We start from the raw sequence: 18252 nt of genomic DNA, 5'->3' as shown, positions 1-18252 counted from the left end.
ATCAAATTAAATGAGAGGTTAGCTTGATACTTTGAATTGGTAATGACAAATGGTATTCATCTCTTTTCACATCGAAATGGTAAATTCATCAAGTATATTCCTCCAATACTCTTATCTCTTCACTTTTTCATTGAAATTTTTTCTTTTGCCTATTTCATCTACTTTCATTATTCTTTTTTATTCCATTTCAATTCTTGTTGATAAAATCCTTTTGATTCATGTATGCTATGTTTTATAGTGGTGGAGAATTAGAAAATAAGCAAGCTTATGGTAGTGAAATGTTGTGAGTGACATTGAGTGAGCTCCACTTATATGCATTTTTTTAGTGTGAGAGTTAGAATAGGTAAAAACCTTGTGAGATTGCATCTTGCTTAATTTTTCAATTAGATCGAAACTACAATATCTACTGATTATTGTTGGGATTGTATTCATGATTGTCTGTGGTCTTTGGATGACCTTAGTTAATTACTTCTTACCATCTTCTAGGTATTGCTAGAGGAATTTGTGTAGAGATGATTTTTAGTTTTCTTGACTTTCACGGGACGTTCAAGATTAAGTGTGGGGGATATGATAACCATGATGTTGCTATATTATTTTGATTCATAATGCATGTTTTAATGGTTTATTCATAGCTTAAACTCACATTTACATTACATTTTACAAATTGCATGTGATCTTGGACCTAATTGTAAATTAGCAAATTATTATGATATTTGATGCTAATATTCGATTATTATTTTGTAGGCATCCAAAGGGTCATGGACCCGATCAGATCATACCACATTTGGTCTCAAATTAAGGGCTAAAGAAGTCGATCAAGCCTTCAAGCCATTTGGACCGTCCATTGAAGATCAGAGAGATCTGAGCCATTCGTTAAGGATCTGGTCCATCCAATCCAAGAGGAAGCACATCACAGCCATAGATGAACATCCAAGGGCTTTGATCCGGATTTGAGTTCATCCAGCCGTTGATCAAGCTCGAAACAATCTGGACCATTCGATCAGATTTGGGAGAGTTTAAATAACGAGAAGCTATAGTGGCATCTTGGGAGCTCGGCGTGTTCGCGACATTGCTACTGCTCACCTTCTTCTTCTCCGCGACGCCACAGTTCTCATTCCCAACTTCCAGATCCGTGAGCAATCCTTCTTCATCGGTGGCGATCTCCTAGCTTCCGGCGTCGTCGTCCGAGTCCAGAGAGTGGCGAGAGGCGTTCCCAGTCCGCGAGTTGAAATTCTGATCTACACTCACAGAATCAAGAGATGTTCCCCGATCTGTGATTTCCATTAACCGACGAAGCTCAAGAGGTGTTCCCAGTAGCTTCAGAATCCATTCTGACTTCCTCTTCATCTGCTGCACTTGAGTTGATCTGATCAATCGGCCAAGTAACGCAATCTTCAAAATTCAGCATCTATCTTCGTGTGATGAGAGTGCCAGCTGATCGGAGCTCAAGAGGTGTTCCCAGTAGTTGTGGTTGCAAGCTAGCACTAGCCGAGAATTTGGATCTTCACCAATGATTGCCCAAGAGGCGTTCCCAATGACATCTCTATTTTTATAGCAGAGTGGAGAGTTTTGATCCGGATTTGGGTTGTGGAATGCTTAGGGTTTAGTTTCTTGATCTTGTCTTTGAATTGTTCATTACTTTGCTCAGATCACCAGATCTGATTTCCTAGCTTTGCAATTTCATCTTTGTTTCAGTTTAGTTGCAATTCGGTTATGATTTCTGAATTTTTGCTTGAACCTCTGATTTCTTATTGAATTTTACAATCTGAATCTTGTTTAGTGACTAACTCAGTTTGTAATTTAATTCTAGATTTTTATTCCATGTTTGGGGTTCCTACTAGTTAAGGTTTAGTTTCAATTCAAAAATTTAGAAAACATTTGTTAAATGCTTGGATTTGTTGTGACAGCAATTGAGTTTGAATGTTAAATGAATCACATGATCTTCACATTGTTTCCCTCTGTTCACTTTGACTGTGAAATGAATTGAAGATTTGGCGATCAAATTAAGTGATGAAGTGGATGGTGATCATGAATTGAATGCAATTCGGTTTATATAAGTTTGTTGAGCTTGAGTTTAATTGTTATAGAATTTGATTGGAACTACTACTATGATTAACACACACCTACTAGTTATCCTTGGAAAAATATGACTTGGGACTCCTTACTACAACTCTATTCTTTAGTTTAATTGAGTTCCAATCTTTATTAATCTTTATTACTACAACTAATACTATGAAGCTACTGGGAACACCTCTTGAGCTTCGTCGGTTAATGGAAATCATAGATCGGGGAACACCTCTCGATTCTGTGAGTGTGGATTAGAATTTCAACTCGCAGACTGGGAGCGCCTCTCGCCACTCTCTGGACTCGGACGACGACGCAGGAAGCTAGGAGATCGCCGACAATGAAGAAGGATTGCTCACGGATCTGGAAGTTGGGAATGAGAACTGCGGCGTCACGGAGAAGAAGAAGGTGAACAGTAGCAATGTCACGAACAAGCCGAGCTCCCAAGATGCCACTATAACTTCTCGTTATTTAAACTCTCCCAAATCTGATCGAATGATCCAGATTGTTTCGAGCTTGATCAACGACTAGATGAACTCAGATCCAGATCAAAACCTTTGGATCTTCATCTACGGCTGTGATGTGCTTCCTCGTAGCTTGGATGGACCAGATCCTTGACGGATGGCTCAGATCTCTCTGATCTTCAATGGACAGTCCAAATCGCTCGAAGGCTTGATTGACTTGTTTTTTCCTTGATTTGAGCCCAAATGTGGTATGATCTGATCGGATCCATGACCCTTTTGATGCCTACAAAATAATAATCAAATATTAGCATAAAATACCATAATAATTTGCTAATTTATAATTAGGTCCAAGATCACATGCAATTTACAAAATGTAATGTAAATGTGAGTTTAAGCTATGAATAAACCAATAAAACATGCATTATGAATCAAAATAATATAACAACATCATGGTTATCAAAGACCATAGTCTTGAGCAGAGATACACACAGAAAAGTTGAAGCTCTCGTACCTCTCAATTCACCATGACCACCAGTGCTTGGTGTGCATCACGGTTAATCATTGTATCCTAGGAAACAGATAATCCGAGAAAATCTTGAAGCATTGCCAGAGGTGGGGCGAATCTATTTCAAAGAAACTACGTCCATCGCAAGCTTTGGTCTGCTTTGCCCGCTTGGCCATTCTGCACGCTTTGCCACTCTACCTGCTCGCGCCACTCTGTCACTTCGGCCGCTCTGCCTTTAGGCTGCCCTGCCTTCTACTAATCTGCTACTACGCCCGATTAGCTATGTTGGTTGATACTCGAAATATCGTACCGGTTCCCTTGTACAAAATTTTGTACAAGTTCTGAATCATTCCTAACAACCTATTGTGTTCTTTAGAAATTAAATTAGGAATTGCAAACGGAACTTAACATTATTGATTTTAAATTTAACTTATCTGTTCTTAGAGGTTTAGACTTGGATCGCAAACGATACTTAACATTATTGATCAAAATCAACCCATATTACAAATTCAATTAAATATTTATTTCGGAAATCGGCTCCCAGGTCAAACATGGCGAGACACTTGGCCTTCTTGGGTATGGGAACATCCACCACTGCCTCGACAAAGCCTCTTAACGAAATTCAATATTTAATTTCCTTATAGTAACCCTAGGTTTAACCAAAAAGAACAATCAAATCACAAGATCGAAAAAACAAAAAACACAACTTTGAATCACAAATCCAAAAATCTAGAATTACTAGCCTCTTGTGTTTGGTATTTCAAATCTATACAAGAAAACTAGTATGATGCGGAATAGAATTACTAGTTATACCTTTCTTTATAAGCAGCAACCTCTTGATCTTCTACCGTATTCCTTTTCTTATCTCGGACGTTGTGTGGACAACGATCTACCGAGATGAGAACCACCAAGACAACTTCCTTCTTGTAAGTTTCGGCCACCAACCTTCAAGCTTCAAGGGATGCAAGAGCAAAGCCTCCTTTCTCTCCTTCTCCAAGCAAAATCCGACCACCACAATAACTCCTAGAGATGATATGGTTCGGCCATAAGAAGAAGAGAGGAGAGGATGATTAGGGTCGGCCACACCAAAGAAGAAAAGAGAGAGGAATAATAGAAGATAGGTTATTAGGTGAGGCACCTCTACCCTCTCTTTTATATTCCTTGGTCTTGAAAAATAAGGAAAGTTTTAATAAAAACTTCCTTATTCTCTTTGCCAATGAAAGAAAATTTTAATTAAAATTTGCTTTAATCCTTTATCATGGCCGGCCACATCAATTGCTCTAAATAAGGCAAGTTTTAAACACAAAATTAAAACTTCCTTATTTGTTTCCGGAAATTTTTAAAATAAAAATTTCTCTATTAATTTTTCCTTCATGGTTGGTTATAATAGAAAATTTTATAAATTAAAATCTCTCTTATTAAAACATGTGGATGATTTCCAAAAAGGAAAGTTTTCTTTAAAATTAAAATCTTCCTCTCAATCTACAAATAAGGAAAGATATCAAATCTTTTCTTAATCTTTTGTAGAAACTATAATAGGAAAGATTTAGTTTTAAAATTCTCTTTTAAATCATGAGGATGGTTACAAAAAAAGAAAGTTTTCTCAAAAATTAAAATATTCCTTTTAACTACAAATAAGGAAAGATATCAAATCTTTTCTCTTAATCTTTTGTAGAAAGCTATAAAAGGAAAGATTTAAATTTTAAATTCTCTTTTAAAATCATGGCTTCTACATAAGGAAAGATTTTAAAAAATAAAATCTTTTTATTTTATATGGCCGGCCATACCAAGCTTGGGCTCCAAGCTATGGGCGGCCACCCTACTTGGCTCAAGCCTTTGGCTTGGCCGGCCACCTAAGGTTGGGTAGGAAGGTGGGCATAGGTGGGTATAAGTGGGTATAATTCTCTATATTTAAGAATCTACGATAGAGACAGAGAGGAGGAATTGGTTTTGGTCTCCCGATGAAATTAAGCTTCCCGTGTTCGCCCCGAACACCCAACTTAATTTCATCAATAATAATTCATACCACTAAAGAATTATTATTAAACTACCGCACCAATCCCAAATTATATTTTGGGCTCCTTCTTATTATGAGTGTGTTAATTTACCTGTGTTTAAGATGTCGAATGTCCACTAATTAAATGAGTTACTGACAACTCTCTTTAATTAATATCTTAGTCCAAGAGTAGTACCACTCAAACTTATCGTTATGTCGGACTAAGTCCACCTGCAGGGTTTACATGACAATTCTTATGAGCTCCCCTTGGGTACATTATCAACCTAGATTACTAGGACACGATTTCCTTCTATAATCAACAACATACATTATAAATAATATAATTTCCCAACTTATTGGGCCTTTTGATTTATTGAGCTAAATCTCACCCTTTGATAAGTCAAAGAAATAAATACTAAGTACACGTGCTTGTTATTATATCGGGATTAAGAGCACACACTTCTATAATAACAAAGGTCTTGTTCTTTTATTAAGTCAGTATAAAAAGAAACTATCTTAAATGGTCCTACTCAATACACTTATAGTGTATTAGTGTAATTTTATAGTCAAGATAAACTAATACCAAATTAGACTACGACTATTCCAATGGTTTGTTCCTATCCATTTTTAGTCGTGATCAACTGTTTATAATTTATAAGGAACTGATAACATGATCTTCTGTGTGTGACACCACACACCATATTACCTACAATATAAATTAATTAAACAACTACACTTACCTTATAAATGTAGATATTTGACCAATATGATTCTTATTTCTAAGTAAATATTTATATAAAAAGCTAGAATACATTCCAACAGGCTACTCAACCCGATCAACCACTTTGCAACTCGGTTGATCTACTGCTCGGTCAATCTGTCCACTCGGTCACTCTGCCACTGGGCTACTCTGCCTCACGGCTCGATCTACCCGCTCAACCGCACTAACCCGTCAGCTACTCTGCCTAATTGGCCACTTGTCCTGATCAGTTACTTTGCTATGCTACTCTACCCGGTCAAGTGCTCTACCCGCTCGCTCACTCAGCTGCTCTACGCCATGACCTGATCAGCTAATGTGTTGTACTACCCGCTCGGAAGCTATACCTGGTAAGCGACTCTGCTCCACTCGTCCACTAAGACTCGACGTTTGGCGGTTTCCATTGCTCGACCTCTCAGTCTCCCGGACGTTGGGCCCACTCGGCCGATCTTCCTACTTGGCCAATCTGCTAGCTCTGTCACTTGGTTGCTCTGCCTCATGGCCGCTTTGCCCGCTCGACTGCTCTTCTTACTCGGCTAATTTGCCTATTCGACTGCTTTATTCGCTCGACCACTGAGCAGTCTGTACTCAACACTTGACATAAATCAGTCCACATTGACAACCTGAGATTTTCAGCTAAAGTTATTTCGACAGATAAGTTGAATTTAATTTGGTATAATTTAAATTCAGCCAATTTCCCAAAATCTCCGGTAGATTGTCCAACATCTTATCCCTACCGACTCGACTTAGTCCTCCTTTGATTAGCAAGGCAAGCCCTTTGGCCCAAGTAATTCTATACCGTATGGGCTTGTGTCAATACTAGGGTTAATGCAGCACGTGGCATAACATATAGGGTGTTAGGGCACATGGGGCGATATGATTATATTGATATAGGATATGAGTTATGTGACTGTATGATACATGAAGATACGACAATGTGATATTTCCTCTATTATGACACGACATTCCATTAATGAAGAGAGAATATAATTTCAACAGTGTTATAAAAGGTGCTCATATCCATGAGTACACATACGCAAACCATTACACACTCACTGTTCTTCTCTTACATTATCTCTTTCACCTAAAATCTGACTTAGCATTGAAGTGGCTTAGCTAAGACACCTTGACTTCCATTGCAACTCTCATTCTCTCTCTTTTTTCTCCTTTTAAGGCTCAGCGAGCATCTTTTATTGCCCATTCCTCCTCTTAGTGATCAGTGATTTTATCAACTTACTGGTGGCTCATCTTCTAGCAATCTTAGATATGAACAATATCCATTTTTAAATGGGGTTTTATCGATCTAGTTCACCTAATGAAGTTCGGTTACATAACTTATTGAAGGTGGAGGTTTGGCCATTTTGAACACTGAACGACAAACTTGACCCTGCTTTGTTTTTTGATGTTTTATTTCTTTCTTTTTTTTATCTGTTGTAGAATGAAAAACAATTGATCTTTTCAAACATTATGGACTAGTCTCTATTAAATGCTCATATTGAATCTATTTAAATATATCAAATATTAATTTGACCAAATTCAATCTTCAATAATCATGATCCAACCTTTAAATTCATCTAAAAGAAAATGACTATGAAAAAAAAACCCTCTAATTTCTTTATACCAATTTTTATGCTCTTTTTAGTAGGTGGGCTTGGCAAACTGCTTTTCCTGCTCCGACCAACCATCATTAAAATTTGGAAGTTTTACAATAACTCTAGTTTCAAGAATCCATGTCAGCACACTTCGTTCTCCTGAGTCTCTCTGTTTTGGGATGTCAACAAATCAAAACACATTGTTAGCTTTTGATCTTTCTATAAAATTTGCATGGCTTTTGAAATATTCAAAGGTATAGGGAAATATTAGTTAACTATTGGTCATGAAATTCAAAGCCATAAACTCCTACTAAACCTCATTGTTCAGTACTTCAGATTACAAACACCAACCATTGTGTAGCTCATCTGCCACAATTCAAAGAATGCTATCTTCCTTAACAAGACTTATTCAGCAGTGTTCAGGCACTTAGTAGCTTCCACCTTTAAGTCATGCTCGAAAGGCCCACAAATGGCAGGAGCTGAAGAGGACAAAAGAAACACCAGCTCCCCATCTCCTGAAAGTTTCTTATGCATGTGTTAGCCTATGCTTTACACATGTCAACCTGCATTTTCTCAGTCAGGACACATGGATGATGTGGAAAAGGGCAAGATCACATACGGTTCAGAATAAAAGAAATTAAACAAAGAGAAATCTCTACTCCAACAGTTGATGATTAAATAGAGCAGTGTCTGAGACAAAGGTGCGGTGGCAGAGAGAGAGAGAGAGAGAGAGAGAGAGAGAGAGAGAGAATCCTTGTGGAACAAGAATCGATTGGGTGTGATACAATCGTAATGGGCTCATGTGCAGTGTATTATGCTGCGTATGGAACAGCGGGAGCGTCTGCATGCGACAGCAATGGGTTCATGTGCAATCAACCATGATTTGTCTGAATTCAGGAAAGAAAAAGGGTGAAGTGCTATCAGAAAGCTAGGAAAGATGAGAACAGAAAGCATTTCTTTCACGGGGGAAATTAAAGGCCTTTATTATCCTTTTCAATTTTTAAAATATAAAATAATGGCCATAAAATAAAACTAAGGAAATATATTCATCTAGAAATAATCAAATGGCCACGATATAACCTATCAACGTTGCTCCTCATAACGGCGTTAGTTTATTCTTCCCATAGTAGTGTGAATCTTGACGAGAAATTAACGGTCGTTAGGGAACCGTACATATTTGTCGTCAGGCTCACGCAGCTCCGCCAAAGATGCTTCGTTATCGCACAATAATAAGAAGCCCCGGTCCCGCTCTATCGCCCTCCCCAAATCCCTTCCCCATGTCTCGGGTTATTTTTGAGCTTCCATCCGCTCCTTGCAAGTGTGCGATCACGAATTGAGCTGGCAATTTGGTACATTTCCCTTCTTTTCGTGATTTTTGTTTTTGAGTTTCTTCAGCTGGAAATAGTCTTTTGATTTGTTTGTTTTAGGGATTCGTTTGAAAGATCGGAAATTTGGGGGGCGGTGTCCCCTTTTTCTTTTGTTTTGGGGAGAAAGATTGGATCTTTGCCGTTGTTCTTATCCGATTTGATGTCTTCTTCAACGTCGTCGTATTGGTGCTACCAGTGCAGCCGCTTCGTCCGGGTGCGGCAAGAGAGCGCCATCGTCTGCTCCGACTGCCACGGAGGGTTCCTCGAGGAGGTGGGTACTCCCCCTCCTCCTCCCGAACTTAACGATTCCGAATCACGCCGCCGTCGGATCCCCTCTAACGCTGCGGCAGCCGACCTCGGCGCCTTCGATATGGCTTCCCGCCCTCTTCGGTCCTCCGAGCTCAGATTCCACCGCAACCGCCGCCTGTCGGCTGGAGACCGGTCCCCTTTTAATCCTGTCATCGTCCTCCGCAGCCCATCCAACGGCCGTCTCGGTGAAGATGTCACCGCCACCGCTAACAGCTTCGAACTTTACTACGACGACGGCACCGGATCGGGTCTCCGTCCCTTGCCGGAAAGCATTTTGGATTTTCTGATGGGGTCGGGCTTTGACCGCCTCCTCGAGCAGCTCGCGCGGATCGAGATCAATGGCATCAGTGTTGAGGGGGGATGCGAGTATCCACCCGCGTCGAAGGCCGCAATAGAATCGATGCCTATCATAGAGATCGTCGATGAGCACATTGGGAAAGACTGCCATTGTGCCATCTGCATGGACCCGTTCGAGCTCGGGGCCGAGGCCAGGGAGATGCCCTGCAAGCACATTTATCATCAAGATTGCATTTTTCGCTGGCTTTCGCTTCGGAACTCGTGCCCCGTTTGCCGCCATGAGATGCCAAGGGATGTGCTGGCAAGGGACGCAACAGAAGCCGAAGGGGATGAGCATGCCGCCGCCCGTGGAAACGATGAGGAGACTGTGGGACTAACAATATGGAGGCTTCCTGGTGGAGGTTTTGCGGTGGGGAGATTCGCAGGGGGAACAAGACCGGAATTTCCTGTTGTGTATACTGAGATGGATGGTGGTTTCAACAACAGTGGAGCACCAAGAAGGATCTCATGGTCTTCAAGACGCAGCAGGTCGAGGGAGAGTGGAGGGATCTTACGGGCTGTTTCTAACTTCTTCTCATTCTTTAGGCTGTCACGGTCAAATTCTACTGCTTCAAGGCGAAGCCGAAGCTCAACAACTAATCCTGTATCTGCAGACAGGCACCACAGAAGTTCAATTTTCAGGAGGCGTTAACAAACTTGGTGCCCCATTCTGGATGAGATCTTCAATGTGACTGCTTGATGGTGGCTTGCAAACTTTGAAAGTTGGTGATTCTACGACAAGTTTCATTGTAAATAGTTAATATGCAGAAACGTCGTAGAAATTTCTGATTTCCATGAGCTTAAACCTACATTATTCTTTTAGAAAAGCGCTACTAATATCTTCTTGGATGAAGATACCTTTTCTCAACTGGGAAACACGATCATTTTATGGTTTATTTTAATATTTATTGGATTAGGAAAAGGTTCCATGATGCTATTGTATTTTGTTGGAATGTGAAATTTGAATGATGAATCATATTCTATCTTTTAACTTCTGTTAGTATAAGTTCTGATTCACAATTTTTTTTTCACTTTCTTAAACATCTATTGGCATGACACTAATGGATTCTTGTTGATAATTAGACTTTACTTTCTTCAATTCAAAGTTAGCCATCTCTCTCGACTTAAATTGAGACGTTTACCAAATACCTTACTAATTGCTCGTTCTTATTTAGTATTTACATTAGCAAAAAATAGGTTAAGTTATTTTTTTCTTTTTCTTTCTCAAGCAAATAGGATTGAAGACATTATCAAGGATCATTCTGATAGCTTGATTGGTGACAAGAACTAATTTCTCATTATGTTATCCGTAATAATTTTTGCTTGCAAACTCTTTTTTCTTCTATGAAATCTATCTTGGTGCTTCAGATTTTACACATGTGATCAAAGCTCTCATGGGTAAATCTCCTCCTTATGCACAAGCATCAAACAAGATTTCAGGGCATTTTTGCTCCTAAAAGAGTCTTGTCTGCTTCAATTTTCTGCACGTAAAGGGTTGTGCCTGAAGTTCCCTTGTTTTTTTTTTCACAGTTACTGTATCATGTTCTCCATTATCCACTAGAATGCACAATATAATTTCATTTAAACTTTTTTGGTGTATGTTAAATTTTGCAACGTATACGTTCATATGTATTTCTTGTATGCCATCCTCTCTAGCTAACCTTCGGAAAACAGCTTTCTCAGTTTGCATAGCATGATGTTTATGGAATTGCCTTTACATCCAATGAGGGCTAATTCAAATTAAAAATTCCTCAATTAAGGCTTTGAACAAGAAGTAGAAGGACATTCTATTCCAACTCTCGTTTCTTTTGTGGTGGTTAAACTGCATTGGTCGGAGGTTTCTTCATCAAGCCATAGTTTTTATATCTTAGACTAAAAGTGGTGGACCTGGTTGTTGGCCTTCCTAAACTCTGTTGCCTTGCTGATTGGCTTCTTTTCAATCATTGAAGGAACAACCTCCATACATCAATGTTGTCATCTCATTGTGATGCTTTTAGAAAAATTGGTTAAGTGGTAATGCTTTCAAGTTTTTGCAGGTAGCTGAACCTACCTGAGCACCATGAGCTTCCAGATAATTGATGATAGTATTCATTGCACCATCTAGGTGGTAAACTATCCTATTCAATTTTAAAGAGGACTTAGTGATACATTTCTTAGTATCCTGTATTCATTTCTGATGGTCTTTTTGATCCTTCATTCATTTCTAAGTACTAGCCGTGCAGATTCTTTTTCGATAGATGTTGTGGGGCAAGCTGCCGATTAGCACGGCATGTCACAAGTCGGGCTGAGCACAACATGGAAAAAGAAAATGGACCCATGCTGTACTCGGTCTAAAGCACAACTCATTGATACCATTAGTTGCATTCCATTGGCTTCTTTTCTCAGCACACAAGAGGACTCTACGGTGTAAACTCATGAACTCATTGGAACCATTGAAAATTTCTTCTTCTGTGCTTTTATGTTCCTCCTCAATTTGTTCTCTCCTTTCTTCTTCTTAACTCGATTGTTTTTTCTGCAAACATTATAGATTTTCACTATCTTAGTCCATCATGGACATTGTCATCACATCTCAAAAATCTTAATACGAATGTGAACTTCTAGAAAATTAAATTTTAAAATATAACAAATATTAGTCACAAGATCAACATGGGCTAAACATATAGTGTTCAAGTAACATCAGAGAGATTATGCATTTTAATAGATAATCTAAATTTGATAACTAATTGAACATTAAATCTCGGACATGTCAAAGTAGGATCAAATGAGATTTTAAACTACGAATGTACCTAGATAACTGGAGAATAGGAATATATATTAGACGAGATCCAATAGAGAGTTTTGTAAGGAAGAAAAAGCTCATGTACTCCTTTTTAGGTCAACTTTATCCTTAAATTGTAGTTTGGTATGACTTGATTAACCAGTATTTCTTTTAGATTGGCAAAATTTAGTCTGCAGTACTCTAATCCCATTTTTTTTCTAATAAAAAATGACAAGCTGGCTTATCATAATCCAGTTTAAAAAAAATGTAGAAAATTTACTCATTTTAATAGCTAGCAGACGAAATGTTCATAAACGTCGTAAACATACAGACAGACTGCACCCCAATATATAATGGATACGATCAATTTGAGGGAATTAAATAATTTGTCGAATTAAATGGCATTTATCATGCTCAATAAATTAGCAGGAATCCCGTTATGCGTTACAAACTAGACATTCAACTCGTCCATTGCCAGTAATTTTGATAGATAAATAGATAGATATCTAGCACATAGACACAATCGGCTCGATAGAGAACTGAGTTGATAGGATCTAATGGAACGACAAACGCAAGGCCTCTCCTTCTCCATGGCTCTCCTGCTGTTCCACGCCCAAATGACCTTACCCCTCGTCGAAGCTTATGTGGAACAAACTTGCAGCGAAGCCGCCAAGAGCGATCCTAGAGTCAACTACAAGTACTGCGTCGACACCCTCTACCGCCACCGCGGAAGCACCGAAGCCGACACGTGGAGGCTGGCGCAGATCGCCTCGGACCTGGCCGTCAACACCAGCGAAGTCGGCAAGCTCCTTATCGACGACATGGCGAAGAAGGAGGTCAGGGATCAGGACATGAGGGGACTCCTCAACGGGTGCTCCAAGTTGTATGACGACATGGGCACGGCGGCGGCCAGGGCCGAGGATAACATCAGGGCGAGGAACTATGGCGCCGCGAAGCAGTTGCTGAACCAGGACATCGCCATGGCTCGGCAGTGCCAGGCATCCTTCGGCAGAGCGGGAAAAGGTGCTCCGGGGATCGTGACTCAGATCGATACCGAGGCTGTCAACTTGGGAATTCTAGCTTATGCAATCACAAACTTGTTAAAGTAATGATAGCATAAATTGATTAAGCAAGGTAAGTGCATGCATTCAATTTCTTCTTTTCATCTGATTGTAATAATCATTCTCCAAATAAAGATAGTACAGCCTGATCATGATCGCCCTAACTAGAGGTGCAAGGTGCAAATGAGACAAGTAGCTTGTGAGTGGCTCGGTTAAAGCTCAAAGTTGATTGAACTTGAGTCAGTTTGTTTAATATTTGAATCGATCTCGAGCCTATTTTATACTGGCCCGATGGCTCGTCGAGTCTTATCAAGCAAGGCTAATTTAATATTCTAATATTTAAATTAATTACTATTTTAAAATCAAATAATAAGTTGAGAAGATATTTGTCGCTAGAAGGTTTCATTGGATTTGCTAGTGGTCATGTATAGTGCATTTTGTCATTTAAATTCAATTTTTCAAGCTAATCTTGAGCCAAGCTCGAGCCCAACCAGAAGTAGACTGGACGTCTAGCAGTTCAATGGGTCTGGAGGATCGGACATCGAGAGGATCCCTAGGGTCAGAGGATCAATTGGATGTCGAGCAGGAAGTTCAAATAGGTTCGTCCGAACTGGATGTTTGACAAGCAAGTAAACTTTCATGAAAGGAGTAGGTGAGGACGTGCTCCCTTGAAGAGAAAGAAAGTATCGGTCCAACCTAGGATTTCACACAAAATCTAAAAGTCAGGATCGGATAATACTGAGATTGTCAAATTATTTATGCTTTTATGTTACTATTATGCCTATTGTGTTAACTCTATGATACAGGAAAATGGTCAGAGTCGGTGGATTCGAAGAGCTCAGAGGTCCGAGCGACTAGATGAATCCAAGTATCCGAAATGGCCGGAATCCAGCCACGCATGCAACTGAGTTGGCATGCTCTGGTTGGCGATTATATGTCAACTTCTAGGCGCCTAGGAGGGATCCAGACACCTAGGAAGGGATAGAGACTGTAAATACTCCGTAGAGATTTTGATATGATCAACCAAGTTAGAATTAGGTCCTATTGTGTTTTGATGTCATGTGTCTAAGTGTGTAGGAACTTAGAAGCACAGGAAGTCGAGCGAAAAATGCAGCTAGCGAGAAGAACGACACAGGAGAGAGTCGACGGACTCGGTGCGTTCAAGGGACGAGGTGCTGCGGAAGAGTATGCTGGTGGATGAGAAGGAAGCGTGATGTGTAGTGGAAAGCGATTGTCACTCACTCATATCAAATTAATTCATTTTTATACTCAACCGAACCCCCTTAACCTACACTAAGTAGTATAGTAGAGGACTGAGTCGTCTCTTCAGGAAACTAATGATAGAATGTTTGTTTTTAGACGAATCGAAAAATGAGGGTTTTGTTCTCTAAACCTAATGCAATAAAAGAAACTCTAACTAACCAACAAAAATGAACTCACAGCGCAATATCACTTTACGCTGTAAGAATCCCTTCTACAAAAGAAACATGCGTAAAGAAATTAACCAACTATCCTAACTAACCATTAAAGATTTTCCTACATCACATTGTCATGCTACGATACAAGAATATCTATCAAATGGTATAACATGAAAACATAACAAATAGAAGTGCAAGACATAAACTAAATTATGCAAGTGAACTAAACAAACTAAACATCAATTAACAAAACTTAATTATGCACAAGAGCCAAAGTTGTGTCACGTTGTCACATTATGAAACAAGATAACAATCATGCATAATTAACTAAACAAAGTACCAGAACTAATTACATGCATCATAAGAAAATAATAAAAGATCAAACACAAAAGTAACTAACAACTAAACATGAACATTCAACATGAAAGTAAACTAAACTATAAAATCAAACAAGAACAATAAATAAATCCTAATTATCCAATCAAATTCTCCACAATCAAATACGAGAAGTGTTCCTCTTGTCACACACGGAACCACCGAGGAAGAAGACTACTATCACTCAAAAATCCCCTAAATCTGGTGGACGGCTGACGCCGCTGGTCGGAGATGCAATCAATGGCGGTGGAAGTGCAACTTCGTCCAAAGATACCACTCCTAGGGGTGTAATCGAGCCGAGCCGAGCCAAACTCTTGGATGTTTGAGTTTGGCTCGTTTATAATCGAGTTGTGCTCGAGCTTTATTTAACGAATATATTTATGGCTCACGAGCTTATTCGAGTTTTTATCAAGCCTAAATGAGCTTAATAAATATAAATTATAAATTTAAATATTCATTAAAAACTCAATTATATATTTTTTAAAAAAATATAATATTCTTGTTAAAATTTATAATTTTATTCTAATAAATAAATTTAATATATTTATCTATATTTTTCATAAGTAGAGTGTAAAATCTATAAATTCAATATCAAAACTATTATTATTTTTATTTAAAAGTTGATTTATGAGCTTAACGAACATGTTCACGAGCTAACATGCCGAATATTGTGAAGCTTGAGCTTGGTTTGTTTATCTTAACGAACCTCATTAAACGAGCTCAAACAAGCTTTTATCGAATCGAGTTTCGAATAGCTCACGAGCAACTTGGCTCATTTACACCCCTAACCACTCCGACGAAATCTGCTAGATGCAAAGGAATCTATCCAAGAAATGTCAACCCTACACTGCCTTCTTCATCGTGCCCGACAAGTTCAAGTTATGTGGTGCCAGAGCTTGGAAGAAGTCCAGCTGGAAATTCTCCGATGAAGGGGAAATGGGTGCTACTGGAATATGAGCTCCTGCCTTCTTCACCGTGCCTAGCAGAAGGACTCGAGCTTCGTTGCTGCTTTAGAGATGTGGATGAACATTGGAGATGAACCCCCAAACTCGAAGCCCTGTTGCGAAGTCAATGCTTTCTCCACCATGTTGAGCAGAAGTCCGCGCAAAAGGGAAAGCTCGGGAAGAGAAAGAAATGCGAAGAAGAGAACCTTGGCACTGATGCAGCGAGGTGGAATAATGCCGAAGAAGAACCAAGGCTCGCTGCCTGCTGAGACCCGTCACTTTCTTCACCATTTCCGGCAGAGGAACTCAGAGGGGGTGCCAGGGAGATGAGGAACCTCCTGGATAAACCTCTCCGGTGAAGCCCAGTGATCGCCGTCACTTCAGATCCGTCGAAAATGCCGCCGTCAGCTTCGTCATCCTCATTCGAGAGAAAAGGATCAGGGCGTCGGGGAGAAAATGTAAACAGTAAAATTCCTAGCCACTATACACTCGCGTGATGAGAAGAAATTAAAGGTTTTCTCCCTCAAATCTGAGTCGTCCATCTTTGTAAGAGAGATGGATGAAGATCTGACCATTTGATTAAAGTGATGAAGGGGATCTACATCTGAGCCATTCATCTTGAGATTAAATTGAGGTTGATTTGCTCTTTAGATCTGACGGCCCACATAACTTCAAATCTAGATGGAAGGTTGGATGACTTAGATCTGAATGAAGGAACAAGATATCTCCAGATCGAGATCAACAGTTCATATTAATTCATCTTGATCTCCTCCGTTTAACTTCCAAATCAAGCTAAATTCGATCCGACTCGACCCTAATCCATGGCTCTTTTGATTTCCTATAAAACTAAATTCAAAATATAATAAATAATACCTTAATTATAGGAAAATTATAATTAAGTCTAAAATAAGTCCCTATTCACAAATCATGATATAAACACAACATTAAGCAGACGAGAAGGTAGAAAATGCTAAGTATAAGAGCCAAAATAATGTACAAAAATATATGTTATCAAAGCGCGTGACGATTCTGAGGGGCGAGAAGCCTGAGCGAAAGACTGCTCGATGGTCGAAAAATAAATTCGGGTGAGCCCTACTCCAGATGGCCGAAATCACTCAAGCGAGCGGAGCCGGAGCAGAAGAACTAGACCCAAGCGAGCGGAACCGGAGCGGAAGACCCGGACCTGGTCCGGGCGCTCGGATCACCTAGGTGCCTTACCCAGGGGGAGGGATGTGTCGACCCGGTCCGGGCGACCAGAACCCTTCCAAGCGCCCAGACCAGAAACTTTATCGAAACGCGACGTGGCACGATTCGCTGTGATGGGGATAAAATTTTATTCCCCTTCAGGCGCCTAGAACCCTTTAAGGGGCACCGATTAGGGCTATAAATACAGCCTTAATTCCAGAAGTTAAAGAACAACACTTGTAATCAATTCTCTTTCTGTTTAACTTTGTAATTGAGTGCTTCAACTGCTGTAAGAGGCTTCTCCGCCTGAAGGAAACTTTTAGTGAGCTTTACTTACCTTGGATTAACAAGCACCTAGGTTGTAACCAAGTAAATGATCGTCATCTTTATTTCTTTAATTAAGTTAATTTTTATGCAAATGTTTCTTAATTTAGTTTGAAAAGATGAGAAAGGTTTTATTTTTATTTTAGGCTATTCACCCCCCTCTAGCCGGCCGACAAAGGACCAACAAGTGGTATCAGAGAAAAAATGCTTCAGAAAGACTAACCACCGACAGAAGAAAAGAAATCAATGGCTGAACCAAGCCTCATCCCACCAAAGTTTGAGGGGGAATTCACACACTAGAAATGCTGAATGGAGGTATTCTAAAATTCAACTTTGAAATTCTTCTAATAATCAAGTACGATTTTGTAGTTCCCAAAGATCAACAATGCATAGAAAAAGAAGAATATCTCTAGACGAAGAAGGAGCAAAGTGATTTCGTAGTCAACAGTAGAGCGAAATATCACTTATTAGATGTATTACCGCCTCAAGAGGTAAATCACATCAGAAGCTACACATCAACAAAAGACCTTTGGGAGAAGTTCCTGGAACTCCATGAAGGAACATCCGAAGTGAAGATCACACGGCGAGACATTCTTCGGAACAAGTTAACGAACATCCATCTAGAAAAAGGTGAGAAGGTAGCCCAACTACACGCGAAGATCAAGGAGCTGATCACCGGACTAGGCAACCTCGGTGAAACGGTAACAAATCGGGACTCAGTACGCTACGCACTAAACACTTTTCCCAGAACCCTTGAATGGACTTTGATCGTAGACGCCTACTACATATCGAAGGAC

The 18252-nt window shown here is 39.7% G+C and overlaps 2 protein-coding genes across 2 annotated transcripts; both read left to right on the top strand.

Annotated features, from left to right (window-relative positions):
• Positions 1 to 8591: 8591 nt before the first annotated feature.
• On the top strand, positions 8592 to 10385 carry LOC122038226 (probable E3 ubiquitin-protein ligase RHC2A). Its single transcript, XM_042597870.1, has 2 exons — positions 8592 to 8727; positions 8806 to 10385. The coding sequence occupies exon 2, from the start codon at positions 8906 to 8908 to the stop codon at positions 10040 to 10042; it is 1137 nt and encodes a 378-aa protein (XP_042453804.1). The 5' UTR covers positions 8592 to 8727; positions 8806 to 8905; the 3' UTR covers positions 10043 to 10385.
• Positions 10386 to 12705: 2320 nt separating this feature from the next.
• LOC122006002 (pectinesterase inhibitor 8-like) lies at positions 12706 to 13257 on the top strand. The gene has a single exon (XM_042561301.1). The coding sequence runs from the start codon at positions 12706 to 12708 to the stop codon at positions 13255 to 13257; it is 552 nt and encodes a 183-aa protein (XP_042417235.1).
• Positions 13258 to 18252: the final 4995 nt, after the last annotated feature.

Source organism: Zingiber officinale, chromosome 1A (assembly GCF_018446385.1).
Source record: "Zingiber officinale cultivar Zhangliang chromosome 1A, Zo_v1.1, whole genome shotgun sequence".
Classification (NCBI taxonomy): domain Eukaryota; kingdom Viridiplantae; phylum Streptophyta; class Magnoliopsida; order Zingiberales; family Zingiberaceae; genus Zingiber; species Zingiber officinale.
This window is presented reverse-complemented; position numbering and strand designations above follow the sequence as displayed.

Excerpts from the sequence above, each read along its gene's own strand:
- LOC122006002 (XM_042561301.1), top strand. The coding sequence starts at position 12,706 with ATGGAACGACAAACGCAAGGCCTCTCCTTCTCCATGGCTCTCCTGCTG.
- LOC122038226 (XM_042597870.1), top strand. The coding sequence starts at position 8,906 with ATGTCTTCTTCAACGTCGTCGTATTGGTGCTACCAGTGCAGCCGCTTC.